An 18,216-nucleotide genomic window follows, 5' to 3' on the forward strand; every position below is an offset into this window, starting at 1 on the left:
TAAAAAAAATGATTTGGTATTGACATTTGTCATGATGTAACCAATGCATGCAAACATGATAAAAAAAAAAAGAATCAATCATTCAACCTATCATAGTTTTCTCAGAAACATTCATTTGGACACAATGTGATGATATAATGATATATTCTACCTGACGTCAAAGGCATCCAGCCCCATCCACCATACAATTACATTATAATCCTTTGTCTTCCTGATGGATAAAGAGTAGGCCAATGCACTGAACAAAGATGTGGAAACCAATGATATCCAATGTGGCAAATGATGTGCCTAACATGGTTCAAAGCCCCAGTTCACATTAGGTAGTTAAACTGTACATGACTGTATGGCGATTGGCTGAGAGGACACTCAGATTAAGCTACCTAGCAAATTAACAGGTGACCATGTCAGAGCACAAATGTCGCCCTATGATAAACGTTCATTTCTAAAACCTAAAGAAACCGAGTTGGGTGGATTTGAAACAGCACATGACCATGTAAAGCTCCGTCATGACCAACTCGGAGCACGCAGCGCTCAGGTGGCGCCCATTTGGACTCTTAACAGAGAGGCTTTTACTGAGCTTTATCAGGCAGGAGCAGGTCACAGATAACAGAATGAAGGGGCTGTTGTACAAGATGCTAGCTAGTGCTGTGGAAAATCAATAAGGGTGGAGCCCTGGAAAGCTAGAAAGGAAGAGAAAGAGAGGCATAAAACCCATCTATAAACTGTAGACCTGCATGACTGATGCCTCCGACCTTGGAAATATGACTGTGTGCGTGTGTGCGCTCATGACTCATGTTCAAACCCAAGGAGAAGTGGAAGCTCTGCCACTGACAGCAAGGACAATCTTCTGAATTTGCAACTACATTATTTTTCATGATGTCTAAGAAAAAAAAGATGGATGTATTGATGTACTCTGTGGTTCAGGGCGATGTTGACTCTACCACATGGGGATTCTATCAATTTGCATGTTTGGGAATTCTCGTTTTGACTAATTCAAAGCTATAGTGTACTAGCAACAGAATCAGCTTGATCTAAAGAGTCTCTTCCCTCTAATGACTAACCTCCTGAATAATAACCTGTCCTGATGCTCAATGTTGAAAATTGTATGTGGTACCGGCTCTTTAACATCAGATAGATCTTTTCTTTACTTTTCTTTATTTTATTTTTTTCTGGATGATCCATTTTCCTTCTCCTGCTTTTCCATCTGGATTTTAGTTTTGGCAGCATGGACGTCGCGTATTTAGACATTGTGGCTAGTCAGCAGTTATTGAAGCATGATTGATTAACCATACAGAAAATATTAAGCAAACTCAAAGTAAAACATTTCTCCTACATTACGGAGTCTATTGGCCTGCTTGTGTGACTGCAGCCGAGGACAGAAGACTGTCCATAACAGGACACATAATCAACCTTATAAACCACAAATCACCTTCTGTCTAAGTCACGTAACCGCCTCTCCACGCAACAGAAAACAGAAACAAACCCAACAGCCTCAGCTTTCAACATTACATCAAGTTTCAACCATTTAGACTGTCTTAGATTTACAACAAGAACCACACTTTACCTCCAGACACCACCAAGACTAACTTAACCCAATGTAGGCCAAGAGATGTAGAAGGTAATCCACTGGATGCTTGAACCTAAATGGAAGAGTTAAGGATCTGTTTTACTCATGGATGTACAGTGAGTTGGATTTGAGTAGAGATAAAAATGTTTTAAACATAATATTTGGTGTCTGACTTTTAAAATAAAGCAGTCCTGGAATATTTGAGTTGTTGTTTGACTATAAATAAGACAAGAGGAACAAGAAGAAGACAAAAAAAAAAAAGAGGATAGATGAGGAAGCAAAAGAGGAAAACAGATGAGGAAGAGGAAGAGGAAGGAAAAAGAAGAAGTGATTAAATCACTGGATTAGCAGTTTGGGATATTAAAATTAAATTTAAAGACTTAAACTGGTTTTGACAGCCCTTGATATGTTAATGTGCTGGCTGGAGTGCACTGGCACCTGATCACATCAGACGTAAAGAAGATAAGTTTGATTAATGTTAAATACTGTGGTCTATTGTTCAGTTCTGATAAGATAATACCTTATTTGATACCCTGCTTTGATCTCATACAAAATATATGACAGCGTAAAAGTTAAAAAACATTGTCATTCAGATTATAAACTTTCTGATCAGCGGATAACTACGCAATGCGTTGGTTTTCAAAACAAAAGCTCACTTATTTTGATTTCTTCTGTTGGAATAAATTTACCAGCTGCACCTGACACAGTGAGATACAGTTTATAATCTCTATGTCTCTTCAGCATCGCTGCCTCACGGCTACAACAAGCCATCTCTCTGCAACGTCTGCATGCATCCGTCGCTCCAGCCAGCAGCACATTAACACACACTGTAGCTGCACTACACGATGCATTATACGTGCTTGCAGGAACGAGCAAAACCAAAACGATAAAAAGTGGTACCTTGTTAATTATGATGATTTTTATAGTAGTTTCAGTGAGACAAAAACACAGTTGACAGATGTCACAGTCGATGCTGCCTCTTAATTTCCAACAATATGATGTGACTACAACTTAACAGTGAGGGTGGCCACCTTCAGATAAAGCTGGATCACTCCCAAGTCATGACAACGGTACACTTATAAAGTGTATGTAATAATAATAATTCCACTCATTCAAGAAATTGTAAAGCACAGAAGAATCATCGTTGTCAGACATAAGGGACCAAATGGTAGCTTGTGACATAAAAAAGTGAGTAATTACATTTTGAAGAGGGACAACTGAAAAGCAGCTAGTAAATGTTTTATATAATATTTAGCTCTTTATCCTAATGACTCCCTCCTTTTCTCTCAGCGTGTGTCGTGTCCTGCTGAGGGATTACAGCAATAGTGCCTTCCATCCAACCCCCCCTTAATATCCTCCTCCTCCCACAGAGACACAAGACCAGGGTTGAGGAGGAGGGATGCTCAGGAACCACAGACCTTCCTCTGCTGCTCCCCCTCCCACCCCTCTTTCATCATCCATAATTTCAAAGCCTTTTTCCTCCAATCCTCTCTCTTCTTTCTCTTCTTGTGGGTGCACCCTGACCCTTGCATTCCTCTGTGAGGATGGGCTCTAAGGAAGAAATAGCTTTTTCCATCTTCATCCAGGTTCAGGAATGGGCCTGTTGCTGGGTGGGCTGGCAGAGGAGGAAAAAGGAAACTCTTCTTCTGTCCACAAAACTTGTTAAAAGTTTAAAGGTTTGTCTCTGCAGGCCAGCAAACTCTCTGTGAACTTGCAGCGTCACGATCTTTGTGACTGTGCAATCACACCCTGCTGGCTGAAAAAAATATATGTAAGATGCATGTTGTCAACAGTAAAACACAGACAATGAAGGGACATATTAGCTTGTGTTTTGCACTAAGAGCAGGTTGGCAGGGGAAACGACGCGTCAAACCACATTGTGGTGACAATGTGATATCAAGTTGTGACTTCTGGAAGAAATTCGGACCGAGCTTAAGATCGTCTCTCTGGTTCTTAAGGCAATCGTTTAAAAATAGTGTCAGCATTAAATGCCAACAAATGTGTTAAAAAAGCCAGCAAATATGAAACAAAAGCACAGGAATCTTGCTCCTGATGTATGAAGCAGCAGCACGGTCACTGCATCAGCGCACACAGTGAGCATCAAGGAGCGCGACCCAGATACTGTCTGAGGCTCTGGGTCTTATTTTTAGCTAAACTGTAGCTAGCAGGCAGAGCTGGTCACTGCTAACAGACGGATTAAGACGAAGAATGTCACCTTTGTGTAAAATTTAAAAAATAAAGATTTTCTATAATTATTCTTTGAAACCACTTATGATTTCATTCAAGATGTCATCAATGTATAATCTTTGCTTCAGTATTAACAGTTGATGGACATATAGGTGTACTGGCAGTGTTTTGACCAGAAAAAACAATTTAGCAGATCCATTTCATACCATAGCCTCAGTGTTTCAAGAATATTGAATGAAATTAATAATTATTCAAATCAGGTTAATCACTGTATCTTTATTTGTGCATTTGTACTCTAGCAATTAATCCAACAGTTCTTTGAGCTTTTAGGAACATATTAATTAGGGAAATAGCCTCAAAAATCCATTAGCATGTCCTGGTTAGAGTATCAGACAACAGCTCTCAAAAAACAGCAGTTTAAAGAAGTCCCTTTGGGCTCTGGTGACATTGGGTGTCTGGTCACGTGTGATTGGGCCTTTACACTGATAGATTCAGTATTTGCACATCAACATGGAAAACAATGCTTAGTAGGTGCAGCCCAGCACTTCTCCATTGTAAATCGTGACAAAGTCAAGTTCCTGTTGCTGCTATCAGTGGCAGAGCTTCCACTTCTTCTGATTGGAAAGGTCTCGGTAGATAACGCTAGTTTTGACTGTAAAGTAAAGTTCCCAGTGGAGAGACAGCTTTACTGCTGCTGCTGCTGCTGCTGTTGTTGTTGGTCGCGGCTGTACTTCACTTCCTGCGCTGTTAAAAGGTCACTGCAGACACAACTAACATTCCAGTTTGAATAGCCGGAAGGTCTGTGAGCCAGCTTTGCATGAGTCCATTCCTTCTGACAGCTTTGTAGTTCCCCTTTACAGAGCAGGGACCGGCCTATAAATAGCTCCCCATAGAACTGGAATAAGAAGAAAATCATAGACATTTAAGAGGTGTATGATACTATGCTTCTGGTGACTTAAGATAAAGGACTTGATTGACAATTATTTGGGTTGATATGTTTAAGTCTAAAAGCACTTCATCAAGAATATCTTTTCACATGCCTAAATATTCTAAATATTATAAAATAAACTCTAAATATTCAGCGTTCCCTAGAAAGCTGTTCTTGTTGAGATGGAAGATGCTATTGCTGAAGCCATTATTTGATTGAATGACTAGTCGGTCAACTAGAATTAAATGAACATTTTTGCTATTCAATTAATTGTCAAGAAAAGTAATTAATCAAGCAAAATACTAATTGTTCATTGGTTCCCGCTTCTTAAAATGTGATGATTCGCTGCTTTCCTCTGTATTATATCATTATAAATAAAAAATAGGTTGGGGTCAGACAAAACAAGCTATCTGAAGACATTGCCTTGGACTATTTTGCTGATATAGTAAATGACATTTATATTGATAATTGAGTGAGTACTCTAATAACCATATAATCATTAGTTGCAGCCCTTTTTACACCATTTTAGGAGACTAAAACTTGTGATTTCTTTCAATTTTTTGCAGCTCTTGTGAAAGTCAGAATGATCCACCATCATAGAGAAAACAGGATACATTACTGCTTTAAATTAAAACATAATTATTTAGTATTAATAGAAGGCCAGTATTGTCTTGATAAAGCAAATGTGTAAACCGCATATGAACAAGTCAAGGAAATGTGTTTGTTTCTTCAGCTCCAAATGGGGATTAACAGGAGGACAAGAACATGGCATCTGACAGGTCTGCAGTGCATTCAGTGAATTGCTGCAGTGCATTTCCTCCGAGGAACTCGCAGTGATGGTGCTGTGCCCTGCTGATGACAGGCTGCTGCTGGAGAGCCACACCCAACCTCACTTTTTCAACATTTTTCCTGCTAAAATCAGTCATGGGGATAAAGCTGTAAGGTGGCTTTGAAGGGCTGTTTTTGTTATCAGAGGATTTTCCTTTGGGTGTTGGACTGCAACTTGTAGCATTTTGAAGACATCGTCTTGAGGCCAAGATTAATTTATGAATCCAGAACGCAAATCATTAGATCAACCCCACAAAAAATATTAATGTTTCCTGCATGCGGGTAATGCTGCTGTCTGGCTATCAAGTCATATCACACCTACTCTTGTTACTGGTTAATGGTTACCTGTCAAGTCATCTCATAAGTCTAGTTCTAGTCTTTCCCCAGAATGTACAGCATGGATGGAAGTTAAATATGAGAAAGAAAAGACAGCGGTACGAAGGGGAAGACCCTCCTGCTGATGGTTTACATCCTCCAATCTAAAAGGTACCGTAAACAGGACTAAAATTAGCTTGAACGGCAACAACTGTTTAAGATTTTTTAATGAAGCTCATTATTTGTTTTTTTAGTTATCTTCTCATGCAAATGTACACATGCAAATTTATGTTCAGATTGTGCAGTAGTATGGTAACTAAATAATGTCCGTAGATGTGACGACATAAAGATTTAGGGTTGATCCGACAGAAAATAAATGATCAAGTCATAATTCTCACATTCTCTATATTTCCAGTTTCCAAAATTTACAGATTTCATGTTTTGGGGGAGTTTTTGACTGTTGGTCGTTCACATCAAGCAAAATCAAGCTTTGCATCTGGAAAAGAGTGATGGGTATTTTTCACTCGAGTATGACGATAACTGAATTCAACTTAACGGTAACAGAATCCACACAAATGATCAGCATTTTAATAACAACAACAACATTATCTGCATTGCATTTCTACATCCCATCTCACCGAGTCAGCAGGATTTATGCCACATGTTGTTACAACTGCTGAGACATTTCATGCTAGTACATAAAAAAGAGCGACAGGAACAGGGCTGTGGTTTTCTTATCTGGCCATCACAACAAAGCTACCAACTTCTCCTCACTGCACTGATGACTTCCGCCGTTTCACTACTTCCTCACAAACATCCACTCGCTCTCTCAGCAGACACCCGCACCAACAAACCACATCTTTTCTCTTTTTTTTGAGAACAAAGCCAATAAAAAGTCCCAAAAGTTTGATTTGTTTGCTCATTTTGGACATTTCATAAGCTGAAAGGCGCCCTGCCTCAGCGAGGCTGAAACAATCACAGCTGTGGTTGAAGGAGAGAAACTAGTAAAGTCGTAAATGGGTTAAACCATTTCCTCAGAAAGGGGGATTCCCAGTCCCACATGCTGAGTGTGGTCTTACCAAAGAGTTTTAAAAATTCCTTCAGCTCTGATTTAACTTTTCTTTTACCTCCCACCGTTAAATGGAAACAAAATCACGCGACCTTTGTTACACTTGGTTGATGTTTATGTAGTTTGGGTTATTTTACCTTATCTGTGTGTTTTGGGAATCCATGTTTGATTCTTTTTTTCTGTCACAGGATGTTTTGTTCTTGATGAACGTCCTCAATTTACCCCCTTGTTTTGTTTTTAATGTATGCCTTGTTGTAAAGCCAAAGACAATTTTTCACATGCAAAATGTATTTGCTAGCCAACTCACTTTTTTGTAGGGGAAAATTTAGAGATATGGGATATATACATTAAGATAAATTCCCTTGGTGCATTTTCTAGAAATATTATTTTTGAACAAGTCAGAGTAAGGCTGATCATCAGTATCAAGAAAAAGGCATACAAAATAATTGAAATTGAAAACACGCTGACAGATGTTTCTCTTAAAAGTAAACATTTTAGAACTCAATCATAGAGCAACAGATCTTGGTCTAGTGGATGGTGTATGAACACCAGCTTGATGTCGGACATTTCAGGCCTAGTATAACTAAAACAATTTGATGATAAAAGGGTGAGTGCTTCTCTCTCTCTTTTGTACCCCCACCCTATTTGATTTTTCCATCCCAACAGCTGTTTTCAGTGCACATAGCTGCAACATGCCTTGGTTGGCGAATAGCTGCAGAGTGTGCCGGCATGGGAAACCCAACCAATCGCCGAGTACACATGTGCCGACCCAAACACACAGACAGGTTTTGGGTCAGACGTTTCAAGGCAAGGAAGCGCCGACAAAAAGAGCTTGGTTCATCCTCAAACTTGCATGGCACACGTAGTTATGATTCACCAAGTCCTGAGGATTTAAACTCAAAATGTCAAGGTTAATTTGTGTTCCAGTGTATCTAAGCATTTCCACAACCACTTGTCCCCTTCTTTAATGAAACGTTTACAGCAGTCGCCATCCTCCCTCGAGCCACAAAAAAAAAACCTCACAGCAAAACAAGATGTGATTTCAGCGCTATTGTTTACTCCCGGCACAAAAAGGTATGACCAAACGCACCCATATGGCCGTCACCGAGCTCACTTATGAGGAGACATTTCATCGTTCACACTGTGAGGTAACAGCGGAGCCGGCGGCCAACCTAGGGCGTGACTCATTGTCCATGACCACACAATCTGATTTAAAGTGACATTCGTCTCATCATTCAATGCTGATGGTCATTTGTGTTATCCTCAGAGGCAGAACTGGAGATACATTAGACCCTAGATTGTTCTGTGAACACAAATGCCATATTGTACAGGTGTAAAATAAGCCTGCGAGGTCCTGTTTACCCTGAAACAAGTGTTTTATTATGTTAATATAATGTTAGTCCTGTTAAGTAAAAAGTACTTTAACCAAACCAAACATTGACCTAGTGCATTATAAAAACTGATTGCTTCTCGCTTGTACAATGTACAGCATTAATTCTGGGAATGTCTTTTATATCCAAGCAAAATTCTAGCCTGCAAATCCAGACCCAAATCCAAAATAGGGTTTGGCATTGAGTAATGAAAGTCTCCCATCTCGAGGGGCGGCACCAAGCGTGCATTTCAAAATGTCACTGCGCGCAATTGGATAACACTACGACCAATCACAACAACAAACAGGGTGCAGTATCCAGAGCCCCATACACTTAGCTACCAGCGGAGCTAACTGGTAGATTAAACTGTCGTCATCTGTTTAACTCGCCTCCGGCCCGCCTATATCAGATACACCGATGTGATTGGTGCAGCTCGGCTACAAGGCTCTAGTTAATGAGCAGCATTACTCGATGCTACAGTGACTTGCAAATTCAAAATGTGCTCTTGCAAGAACTCTGAATTTCCAGGGTAACATAAACTGGTATTGTAACTGAAATTTCCCTAACCCAATTGACATTGAACCTTGTAAATCAGAATAAAATCCAGAAATCAATGGCGATAGACAGCCCTATCTAAGCGCCAATGCCAACTGTTTAGGTTCCTGCTCAAACTCCTTATGTCAACTAACTGTGATAATCATGAAAGAAAGATCCTAATGAGCATGAGCTTACAGGCCAGTGATGATTCAGTGTCTTGCAACCTCATTTTTTGCAGCAATTCAGGTGACTAACATTCCCGTCAGCTGATCTTTCTCAGACATCACTTCAAGGCTTAAAATGGCTCCTCATATATACTTTATGATTTCCTGGAGCACATCATACTGTATGTTAGTTACTTTGCTCTATGTTTACCATGATCCTTGCCCAATAAACTCCAGAGCAATATCAAGTGTATGCCATACAAGAAGTCCACAGGGACTTTTTTTTTTACCTTATGATACATGTCAGACAGCAGTTAGAAGAAATGTCCACGTTGAGGATGATGTAATCCTTTTTAACACCATCATTTATGGTGCAGAATCTGCAGCAGAAGGAACATGAAAGCCTGAGGATGGAGCTTTGTCATTTACAGATGTTGCTACTCTCCACCTCTACAAAATCGACTTGTTTCCAGCTGTGCATTCTCATGACATACAAGTGACAGAATCACCTCTAGCTCTGCTTCACTAATACAGCCTCCTGTGTCACAAGAGGATGGCATTTTAGCAGTACATACAGCCAGGGGTTTAATTGGGCCAGGGCTGTTAGTGGCTCAGCGGACACCAACCTAGCACATCTTCAAAAATGTATGTATTTGTACACTTTTATCTGTCCTAATAATTCAAACGGGGACTAAAACACGCTTTTGCTATAGCTGTACAGAACATAATTCTAAATGAGGCGATGTTGGAACTTGCGAACGTCAGAACTTTCACTGGGTTTCCATAAAAGCTACCTAGCAGATCAGCGACCTCAGTCTAGGTCCGATTTCACTTGATATGTACCAAAGGGAGTTTGGAATTGTAACTCTTGCTGCAATGCAACACCGGAGGAAAAAAAGCAGCACATGGGTCAATATTTTCTAGCCATAAGCTATTGAGAGTCAATCACAGCTGAACACAGCTTTGATTTGCAGTTTGTCTTGCAACATCTCAGATGATGTGACTGCTCACAAGTCATAATAACCATGGGAACATGACCTATAGCTGCCTTGTGACTCACATAACATCATTTCAAACAAACACACACAACAAAATTCACATTTCCTCAGATTACTTCCAAATTAAACAGCATAGTAAAAGCCTGGGTCAATCCAGCAGCTCCGACTATGTCCTCTTCTTTCCTCTGCTCACATTTCTACAAGGCAACAGCCGGATGGTCATCTCTGATGGGGGTAATCGGGTATCAATTAGATGCCTTTTCCAGTTTCTGTGTGTGTGTGTGTGTGTGTGTGTTGGGTTAAACAGGCCTGTCACCATAAATGCAGCAAAGAGCCACTCCAGCAAAAGACTTATTGGACAATAGTGTGCACAAATGCGCAATGAAACACCGCCCACCCAATGGCGCACAAGTCAGCGTGGTGAGGGGCTTGTCATGCACAGATGGGGTTGGCCAAATCAGTCCCATTGCAAAGCTTGCAGTATGCAGGTAATATGTATTACTTGGGTGTGGGTGAGAGGAGGAGGAGGAACTTCTTTGGTACCAAAAAAGGTGGCCTGGGTGGATGTTTGCATCGTTACAATCCAAACATCACGAATGTGGATGTGAAGCAGTGAGAGGCCAAAGCGCTATCGGAGAGATAATCCAGTCCAGACTGCACCGGTCCCCATGAAGGGAGGGGACGTGTTATAATAAACGTGTTCCTGAGACCGTGAGAGGGGAAAAATACATAAATGCATGTTTGTACTCCTGTTTCCGTCCGTTTGTTCTCCCGGTTGGGGCTTTAAAACAGACACGCGCGCGCACGCGCGCACACACACACACACACACACACACACACACACACACACACACACACACACACACACACACACACACCTACCTTGTAGACTTGTCCATAGGTGCCATTTCCGACCACTTCCACCAACTCGAAAATCCCAGCAGGATCCTGTATTTAAAAAGCATAAAAAATGTATAAAAAAACGAACAAAAAAACTAGATTGATTGATTGATTGCCTGTAGCTATTTACAATCGGGTTCGTTCGATGTAGGACTCGGCTGCGCCCGGTTGGCTGGCCTCCTATGCCAACGGGTATTAGACAAAGAAAAGCCACCACAGGACTGTGTCAACATCAGCACTGCCTACAACATGTTTGTGTTTTTATTTCTGAGCACGGAAAAATAAAATGCACTGTGAAAATGTCTTTGAGACACGTACTCACCCTCAGGGATGCTAGGTCTATATCCACCAGACTTTTAGCCGGGGACTCGTTCGCCATTTTCGTTAAAAAACGGTGTTAAATTAGCGAAATAACGGCGTGTTTTCAGTCTCCTTCAGTTGGACGGTGTGTATCTCATCCTCGGCTGATTTTATTTTTAATCCCGCTGGTGATATTTACTATCCAAGGCGCGTTTTTCCTCTTTGTAATCCCGGGCGGACGCTCAGCTGCTGCTACATACCGACCAACTGCTGGAGCCCTGTTTGCTCTCTCTCTCTCTCTCTCTCTCTCTCTCTCTCTCTCTCTCTCTCTCTCTCTCCCCGTGTGTGTTTGTCTCTCTGCCTGTATTCTCCGCCCTCTCCCTTGCTCAGTCTGTTCGTATGTCTCTCTTCTCTCTCTCTCTTAATTCTCCGCCCCTTCTCTCTCTCTCTCTCTCTCTCTCTCTCTCTCTCTCTCTCTCTCTCTCTCTCTCTCTCTCTCTCTCTCAAACAGCCCTAAAAACTTGTTGGGGCCCTGAAGAGAATTTGAATGCCCCCTCACATTTGAAAAGGGGGACTGTAAATTGACCAATCATCAACGCTTCCACTAACACTTACCCTGTAAAATGCATTTATATGTAGGCCAGCTGGTTGTGTGTGAAGGTAAATACCATCATAGGGACATGTTTGGAGCTCTGAGACTACAGAGACAAGGGGGGTGCAAGAAAATCGATTCATATTCAAATCGTGATTCAAGCGCTACCGATTTAAAATCGATTCATAGAATTACAAAATTTGAATCATATATTTTTTTTATGTCTACTGCGATCACATGATAGATAGATAGATAGATAGATAGATAGATAACATGATAGATAGATAGATAGATAGATAGATGATAGATAGATAGATAGATAGATAGATAGATAGATAGATAACATGATAGATAGATAGATAGATAGATAGATAGATAGATAGATAGATAGATAGATAACATGATAGATAGATAGATAGATAGATAATAGATAGATAGATAGATAGATCGATAACATGATAGATAGATAGATAGATAGATAGATAGATAGATAGATAGATAGATAGATAGATGGATAGTTAGATAGATAACATGATAGATAGATAGATAGATAGATCACATGATAGATAGATAGATAGATAGATAGATAGATAACATGATAGATAGATAGATAGATAACATGATAGATAGATAGATACATAGATAGATAGTAGATAGATAACATGATAGATAGATAGATAGATAGATAGATAGATCACATGATAGATAGATAGATAGATAGATAGATAGATAGATAGATAGATCACATGATAGATAGATAGATAGATAGATAGATAGATAGATAGATAGATAGATAGATAGATAGATCACATGATGGATAGATAGATAGATAGATAGATAACATGATAGATAGATAGATAGATAGATAGATAGATAGATAGATAGATAGATAGATAGATAGATACGTTATTGAACCCCAAGGTCCCAATAGTTTAGACATAATATACACATACATCATAACAGGATGTTAAAATAACAAATAAACAAACAAATCCACATTAATAATATGGATATGAATTATTTGACTGAGCCACAACATGTCGAAAACAAAACGTCAGTTACTTTCAAGCAAGCAGCAGCGTTTTCAGGAGAAAGAGACACGTCCAGGTGACATTTCGTTAACGATGGTCTCAGGACTAGCCTACAGTGGAAAATTAGCCAGCTTGCTTACTCTTCTGCATTTAAAGAAATGTTGATTAATATGCATTGTCCTAATAAGTAAATCTTAAAAAACGTACATGCTCTCTGTTGAGGCTGTCCTTTAGGCCTCGGTATGGATGGCATGGTGTTCTCAACGCTCAGCAAAAGATCTTGGGTCCAGGCATTAGTTCTGTTTGGGTGGTGTTCCCGTTTATTATAAAAGTAGAAAAAGGGTAGTTCCCATAAAACAGTACTTCACCCAGGGCTGATTTATAAAGTGTTAAGTGCTCACGACTACGCTAAGAAGCGTGTGTTCCCCCTCCATCCACACCTTTCCCTCGCTGATTACCACACCTGTAAATATACCTAAGTCCCAGTGACGTGCCACACCCAGTGCAACACTCCCCCAGGTGGCTAAAATAACTAACTAAATTAACCTAACTTAAAAGGTGGATCCAAATGGCTCCTACACACTCACTATTTGGAAAATTCACTTTTTGGCTTAGTTTGAGGTAAACATAAAACAATAATCAAGACTAAATCTCACAATTTTCAATCCAAAAATGTACATTATTTACTTTAAACAATACATGAAGTGCAAAGTAGGCCTACAACATTTTTGTTTTCTTAAAAATCATTAAACTTTTGCAAATACAAAGTTACGATGTTAAACTTCCGACTTTAACATCAGACAACCATAACAACCACTGTTACTTCCGAACTTCCGACTTTACTTTCAGAAATGCAATACCAACTTTCTTATAATGGTCTAATAAGCAAATACAGTTGTTTTTAATGTTGTCAACAACACCTGCTTTTCCTGCTATGACATAACATTAAAGGTCATCCTTAGACAGTTGATGTTGATTGGGAAGGTGCAGTTTGGGGTCCCCTGCTGTGGCTGCTCCCCCCGCGACCCGACACTGGATAAGCGGACAAAGATGGACGGACGGATGGATGGTTGGAATAAACCAAACCAACGACTGTCTTACAGCCAGTATAAACCCACAAGAGTTAAACTTAGGAACTAAATCTGCATTTTCTGCTGTGAAAAATGAATTCACAAATCTCGTTCTACAGTGAAATATTGAAAAACATGCACAGTGAATCCTACAATGTAAATATGTATCTGATAACTATCTTGTCCTCTTCCTTTCTCTCCACATCTCATCCTCTCTCTCAGCTTCTGTTTGTACTTCTCCCTGCGTCTCTCCATCAGATAGACGCAGGGCAATTAGAGCATGTGAAATGGAAACAGTGATAAATATTTCAGTACTGCTGTCACTGCTCTGCTGTTCTGTTGGGGGGGGGGGGGGGGGGTGATATCCAGACAGGCTGCATCATATCCTGCTCCCGGATTTTGGTTAACACTCATGAAAACACACTAGAACCAAATGCTGATGACACATCATACGACAGTGATTTCCGTATTCTTGTTTCTAAATATTCGTGTGAACTGGTGTGAGTGTTAATTTCTGCGGCTTAATGTCATCCAACAGTACAGATATCAGGTCGGTTGGCCGGCCCCTGATGTTGAAGGCTAATGCAAATACTGTTTGTCAGTGAAGAATCCTTTTGAGATTACTTTGCAGTTTTAATGTTCTTTAAAAACAGTCTCCTAGAGATGCTGTATGGTGTTCTTATTTTCATTTTTCAATGGGAGATAGTCAAACATCTACCTGTCTCAGATGCGAGTGGGTTGAAAAGTATCACTTGAGATTTGAAAAAAGAAGATCCCGCTCACAGTTCTTGCTCAGCATAACAATTTCTACATAATACTAAAGTTAGAATGACATAGCATGGTATAGTCACATAGTTGTACCTTTAAGACACGAATGACAGATGGACTGTGATGTTGAGGCGTCAGAGACACTCCTTCACAGATGATAAATTGCCTGGTTATGACTAAAACCAGGATAATACATAACAGGAACTAGTGTTTTTAGAAAGGTACCAATAGACCTTTTTCACTTACTTCAACAAGAGTACTTTAAATAGATAATGCACCGCCCATTCTGTGTGCAAAGGTGTGGGACAATTATTCTTCTGTGGCAGTGTCTCTTGATTGACAGCATGTGTACAGGCACACATTATATTCCACATGTTAGAAAAAGAAGAGAAAAACAGGAACTAGTTATACACAACACATAATTATCTCCATTTACAAGAATAGTAACAGAAATTATTGGTCTCGCAGCTTTCATACATCATTCAAAATTGTGTAATCAAATGCACTACTAGTATATTGAGTGTTCCATAAGCATATGGGACATGCAGTCATTGTGGTTGTGCCCAGTCAGGACTGAGGGAATGTGCACAGGGACGATGGTGGGTGTTAATCTGTCTGCACTGCTGGACTGCTACTGCTGGATTTCTATTTCTTTATTTTTTATTTTTATTATACATACGGGATATGTTATCCCAGAGGACTCCGGAGGCAGTTGCGAGGTACCGAAGGGCTCGAAGGGCTGCAGCCTCTGCCGTGAAAGAGGCAAAGCAGCGGGTGAGGGAGAAGTTCGGAGAAGGACTTTCGGTCGGCACCAAGGTGCTTCTGGATACCCGTTTGCCACCTCAGGAGGGAGAAGCGGGGAACCATCCAAGCTGTCCACAGTAATGATGGGATCCTGGGAACCTCAACTGAGGAGGTAATAGGGCGGTGGAGGGAGCACTTTGAGGAAGTCCTAATCCATGGAAGAGGCAGAACTGGAAGATGATGGGGGATTGACGTCAATTTCCCTGGTGGAAGTCGCTGAGGTAGTTAAACAACTCCCCAGTGCCAAAGTCCCAGAGATTGATAAGATCTCTCCAGAAATGCTGAAAACTCTGGGTGTGGAGGGGCTGTCTTGGTTGACACGCCTCTTTAACATTGCGTGGAGGTCTGGGACAATGCCTAAGGAGTGGCAGACCGGGGCGGTGGTTCCCCTCTTCAAAAAGGGGGACCAGAGGGTGTGTGCCAATTACAGGGGTATCACACTTCTCAGCCTCCCGGTTAAAGTCTACTCCAAGGTGCTGGAAAGGAGGGTTCGGCCGATGGTCGAACCTCGGGTTGAAGAGGAACAATGCGGATTCCGTCCTTGTCGTGGAACAACGGATCAGATCTTCACTCTTGCAAGGATCCTGGAGGGAGCCTGGGAGTATGCCCATCTACTTGTGTTTTCTGGATCTGTATAAGGCGTATGACCGGGTCCCCCGGGAGAAACTGTGGGAGGTGCTGCGGGAGTATGGGGTGAGGGGGTCCCTTCTCAGGGCCATCCAATCTCTGTATGACCAAAGCGAGAGCTGTGTCCGGGTTCTCGCCAGTAAGTCGGATTCGTTCCAGGTTCTGGAGGGTTGGCCTCCGCCAGGGCTGCGCTTTGTCACCAATCCTGTTTGTAGTATTTGTAGACAGGATATCGAGGCGTAGTCGGGGCGGGGAGGGGTTGCAGTTCGGTGGGCTCGGGATCTCATCGCTGCTTTTTGCCGATGATGTAGTCCTGATGGCATCATCGGTCTGTGACCTTCAGCGCTCACTGGATCGGTTCGCAGCCGAGTGTGAAGCGGCTGGGCTGAGGATCAGCACCTCTAAATCTGAGGCCATGGTTCTCAGCAGGAAACCCATGGAGTGATGAAGTTTCAGTAATATAAACTGTGAAGACCCATTTGCTCCTCTTCATCCTTCCACAGTCCGTGAAAACTTGTCTCTGCACTCAATGTCTTAAAAGCTCTGCTCCCTTTTCGGTTCTTTTTTAATGCGTTTATGCACAGGAAATCTTTTCTTCCTACATCCCAACACTCTTTGCTCTCAATCCGTCTTCTGCTGTGATGTAAATGCTTTCATTTTTCTTTTCCACAAGAATGTATGCCCCTCTCTAACACGGTTTTACCATTGCCTGTTAAGGATGTTGGTTATCCAGATGTTACAGTTTATTCCACTGCCTCACTCACTTTAATTTTGCTATCCACAAATGCCCAAAAATGAGCATCTGTTGGCACACATGGAACAGAAACCACAGCACTTCAAAGTCTTCAAACTGGATTAGAGCAGGACATACATATGCTGATGATCAGTGTTACTTTTTTATACAGTATGGGTAATAACAAACTGACATACCTTTAGTGTATCATTATTGTAGTTTCTTTTTGTAAAAATGACTTCAAACCCCTTTTATTTATTATTCTGTTGAAAAGCAATCACGGTTTACAGATTTTGCAAACACTCAACATTAATAACACATAATAACAAAATAGGAACGAACATATTTAAATAGGAACAGCATTGAACAAAGTCAAACATAAAGGCATTACATGCCATTGATTGCTTTATGTATCTTTGCTTAAAGCAGCAAAATAGACATTATTTTTGCTTTATGTTAAAGCTTCCAGGAAAGAACTGCTGTATTATGTCATGTTGGGGATAAAAAAGAAAAAAAAAGAAATGGGTTCACTGCCCTGAAACTTGTGCTTTGGCCTGTACTCTTGAGTGAGTCTTTCCTTTGAAAGTGATGGAGGGGGACAACCCACACACATCAAAGTATCACCCACTGGGTGTGCCCGGCTTTTATGTGTTATCTATAGCAGGGATATTTCAAGGATTTCAAGCTGTATGGACATCTAAATTACTGAGTTTATTCTAGACCTGGTGAGTACACTCCCAGTGGCTCTGTGCAGCTCGTTGAGTAACTCACACTAAAGGATTCAATCACATGACTGTGGGCCCACGTGTGCGGGTCTCCTCAGCTCTGTGGACGTTTATAGCATGTCTCAGTTCATTGATTTAGTTTTATGGTCTGCAATTTTTCTGTTTTGGTTCACTCTCATTGCTCTCTAGTGGCATTTTGAGCAACAGCTGCTTTCTGTTTTCAGCAGAAACGCTTAAAACCCTCCACAGTACGCTACCTCCTCAGCCCCAAACAGCAGACAGACAGCGTTAGCAACTAACTGGTGAACATGGCAGAAGATTTAGACACAGAAATACCCTTGGAGACGAAAAAGAGAGGTCAAAGTGAAGGGAATATTAGACTTATATTAATCAAGTTGTCGCAAAAAAGAATTCAGATGAATAACAATGTTGCTTCATTTCTGACAGTGTAAGCCATCTGGCTGGACCTGAAAATACAACAATGCAGCTTAATCTCCGTCACAAACACACCCACTTCCATGCATCTTAGTAGCTTTGTCAAGCGTAAGAGGTGGTGTGTGTGAACATCCACCAAACAGACAGACAGACAAAGAAACACATGGAACTATATAAATATGATTATAGATGGTTTTACAGTTCTTTTGGTGATTATGCAGTAAATAAACTGAGTGTATTATCTACTAGCCACTGCTAGCTTGTCCGA

At 40.9% G+C, this 18,216-nt stretch overlaps 1 protein-coding gene across 15 annotated transcripts in view; it reads right to left on the reverse strand.

The window, feature by feature from the left end:
• Window positions 1-11,478, reverse strand: part of LOC116697881 (mitogen-activated protein kinase kinase kinase kinase 4) — a 91,687-nt gene extending 80,209 nt beyond the window's left edge. For 5 of the 15 annotated variants that reach the window (XM_032529473.1, XM_032529475.1, XM_032529468.1 and 2 more), the window contains exons 1-2: window positions 11,186-11,476; window positions 10,846-10,911 (exon numbers count right to left, since the gene is read on the reverse strand). In XM_032529473.1, coding sequence (XP_032385364.1) covers window positions 10,846-10,911; window positions 11,186-11,242 — 123 coding nt within the window. In that variant the 5' untranslated portion in view covers window positions 11,243-11,476. Of the gene's footprint in view, window positions 1-10,845; window positions 10,912-11,185 lie in introns of all 15 variants that reach the window. The other 10 variants (XM_032529470.1, XM_032529462.1, XM_032529464.1 and 7 more) reach the window with 4 other exon arrangements.
• Window positions 11,479-18,216: the final 6,738 nt, after the last annotated feature.

Source organism: Etheostoma spectabile, chromosome 11 (assembly GCF_008692095.1).
Source record: "Etheostoma spectabile isolate EspeVRDwgs_2016 chromosome 11, UIUC_Espe_1.0, whole genome shotgun sequence".
NCBI lineage: Eukaryota > Metazoa > Chordata > Actinopteri > Perciformes > Percidae > Etheostoma > Etheostoma spectabile.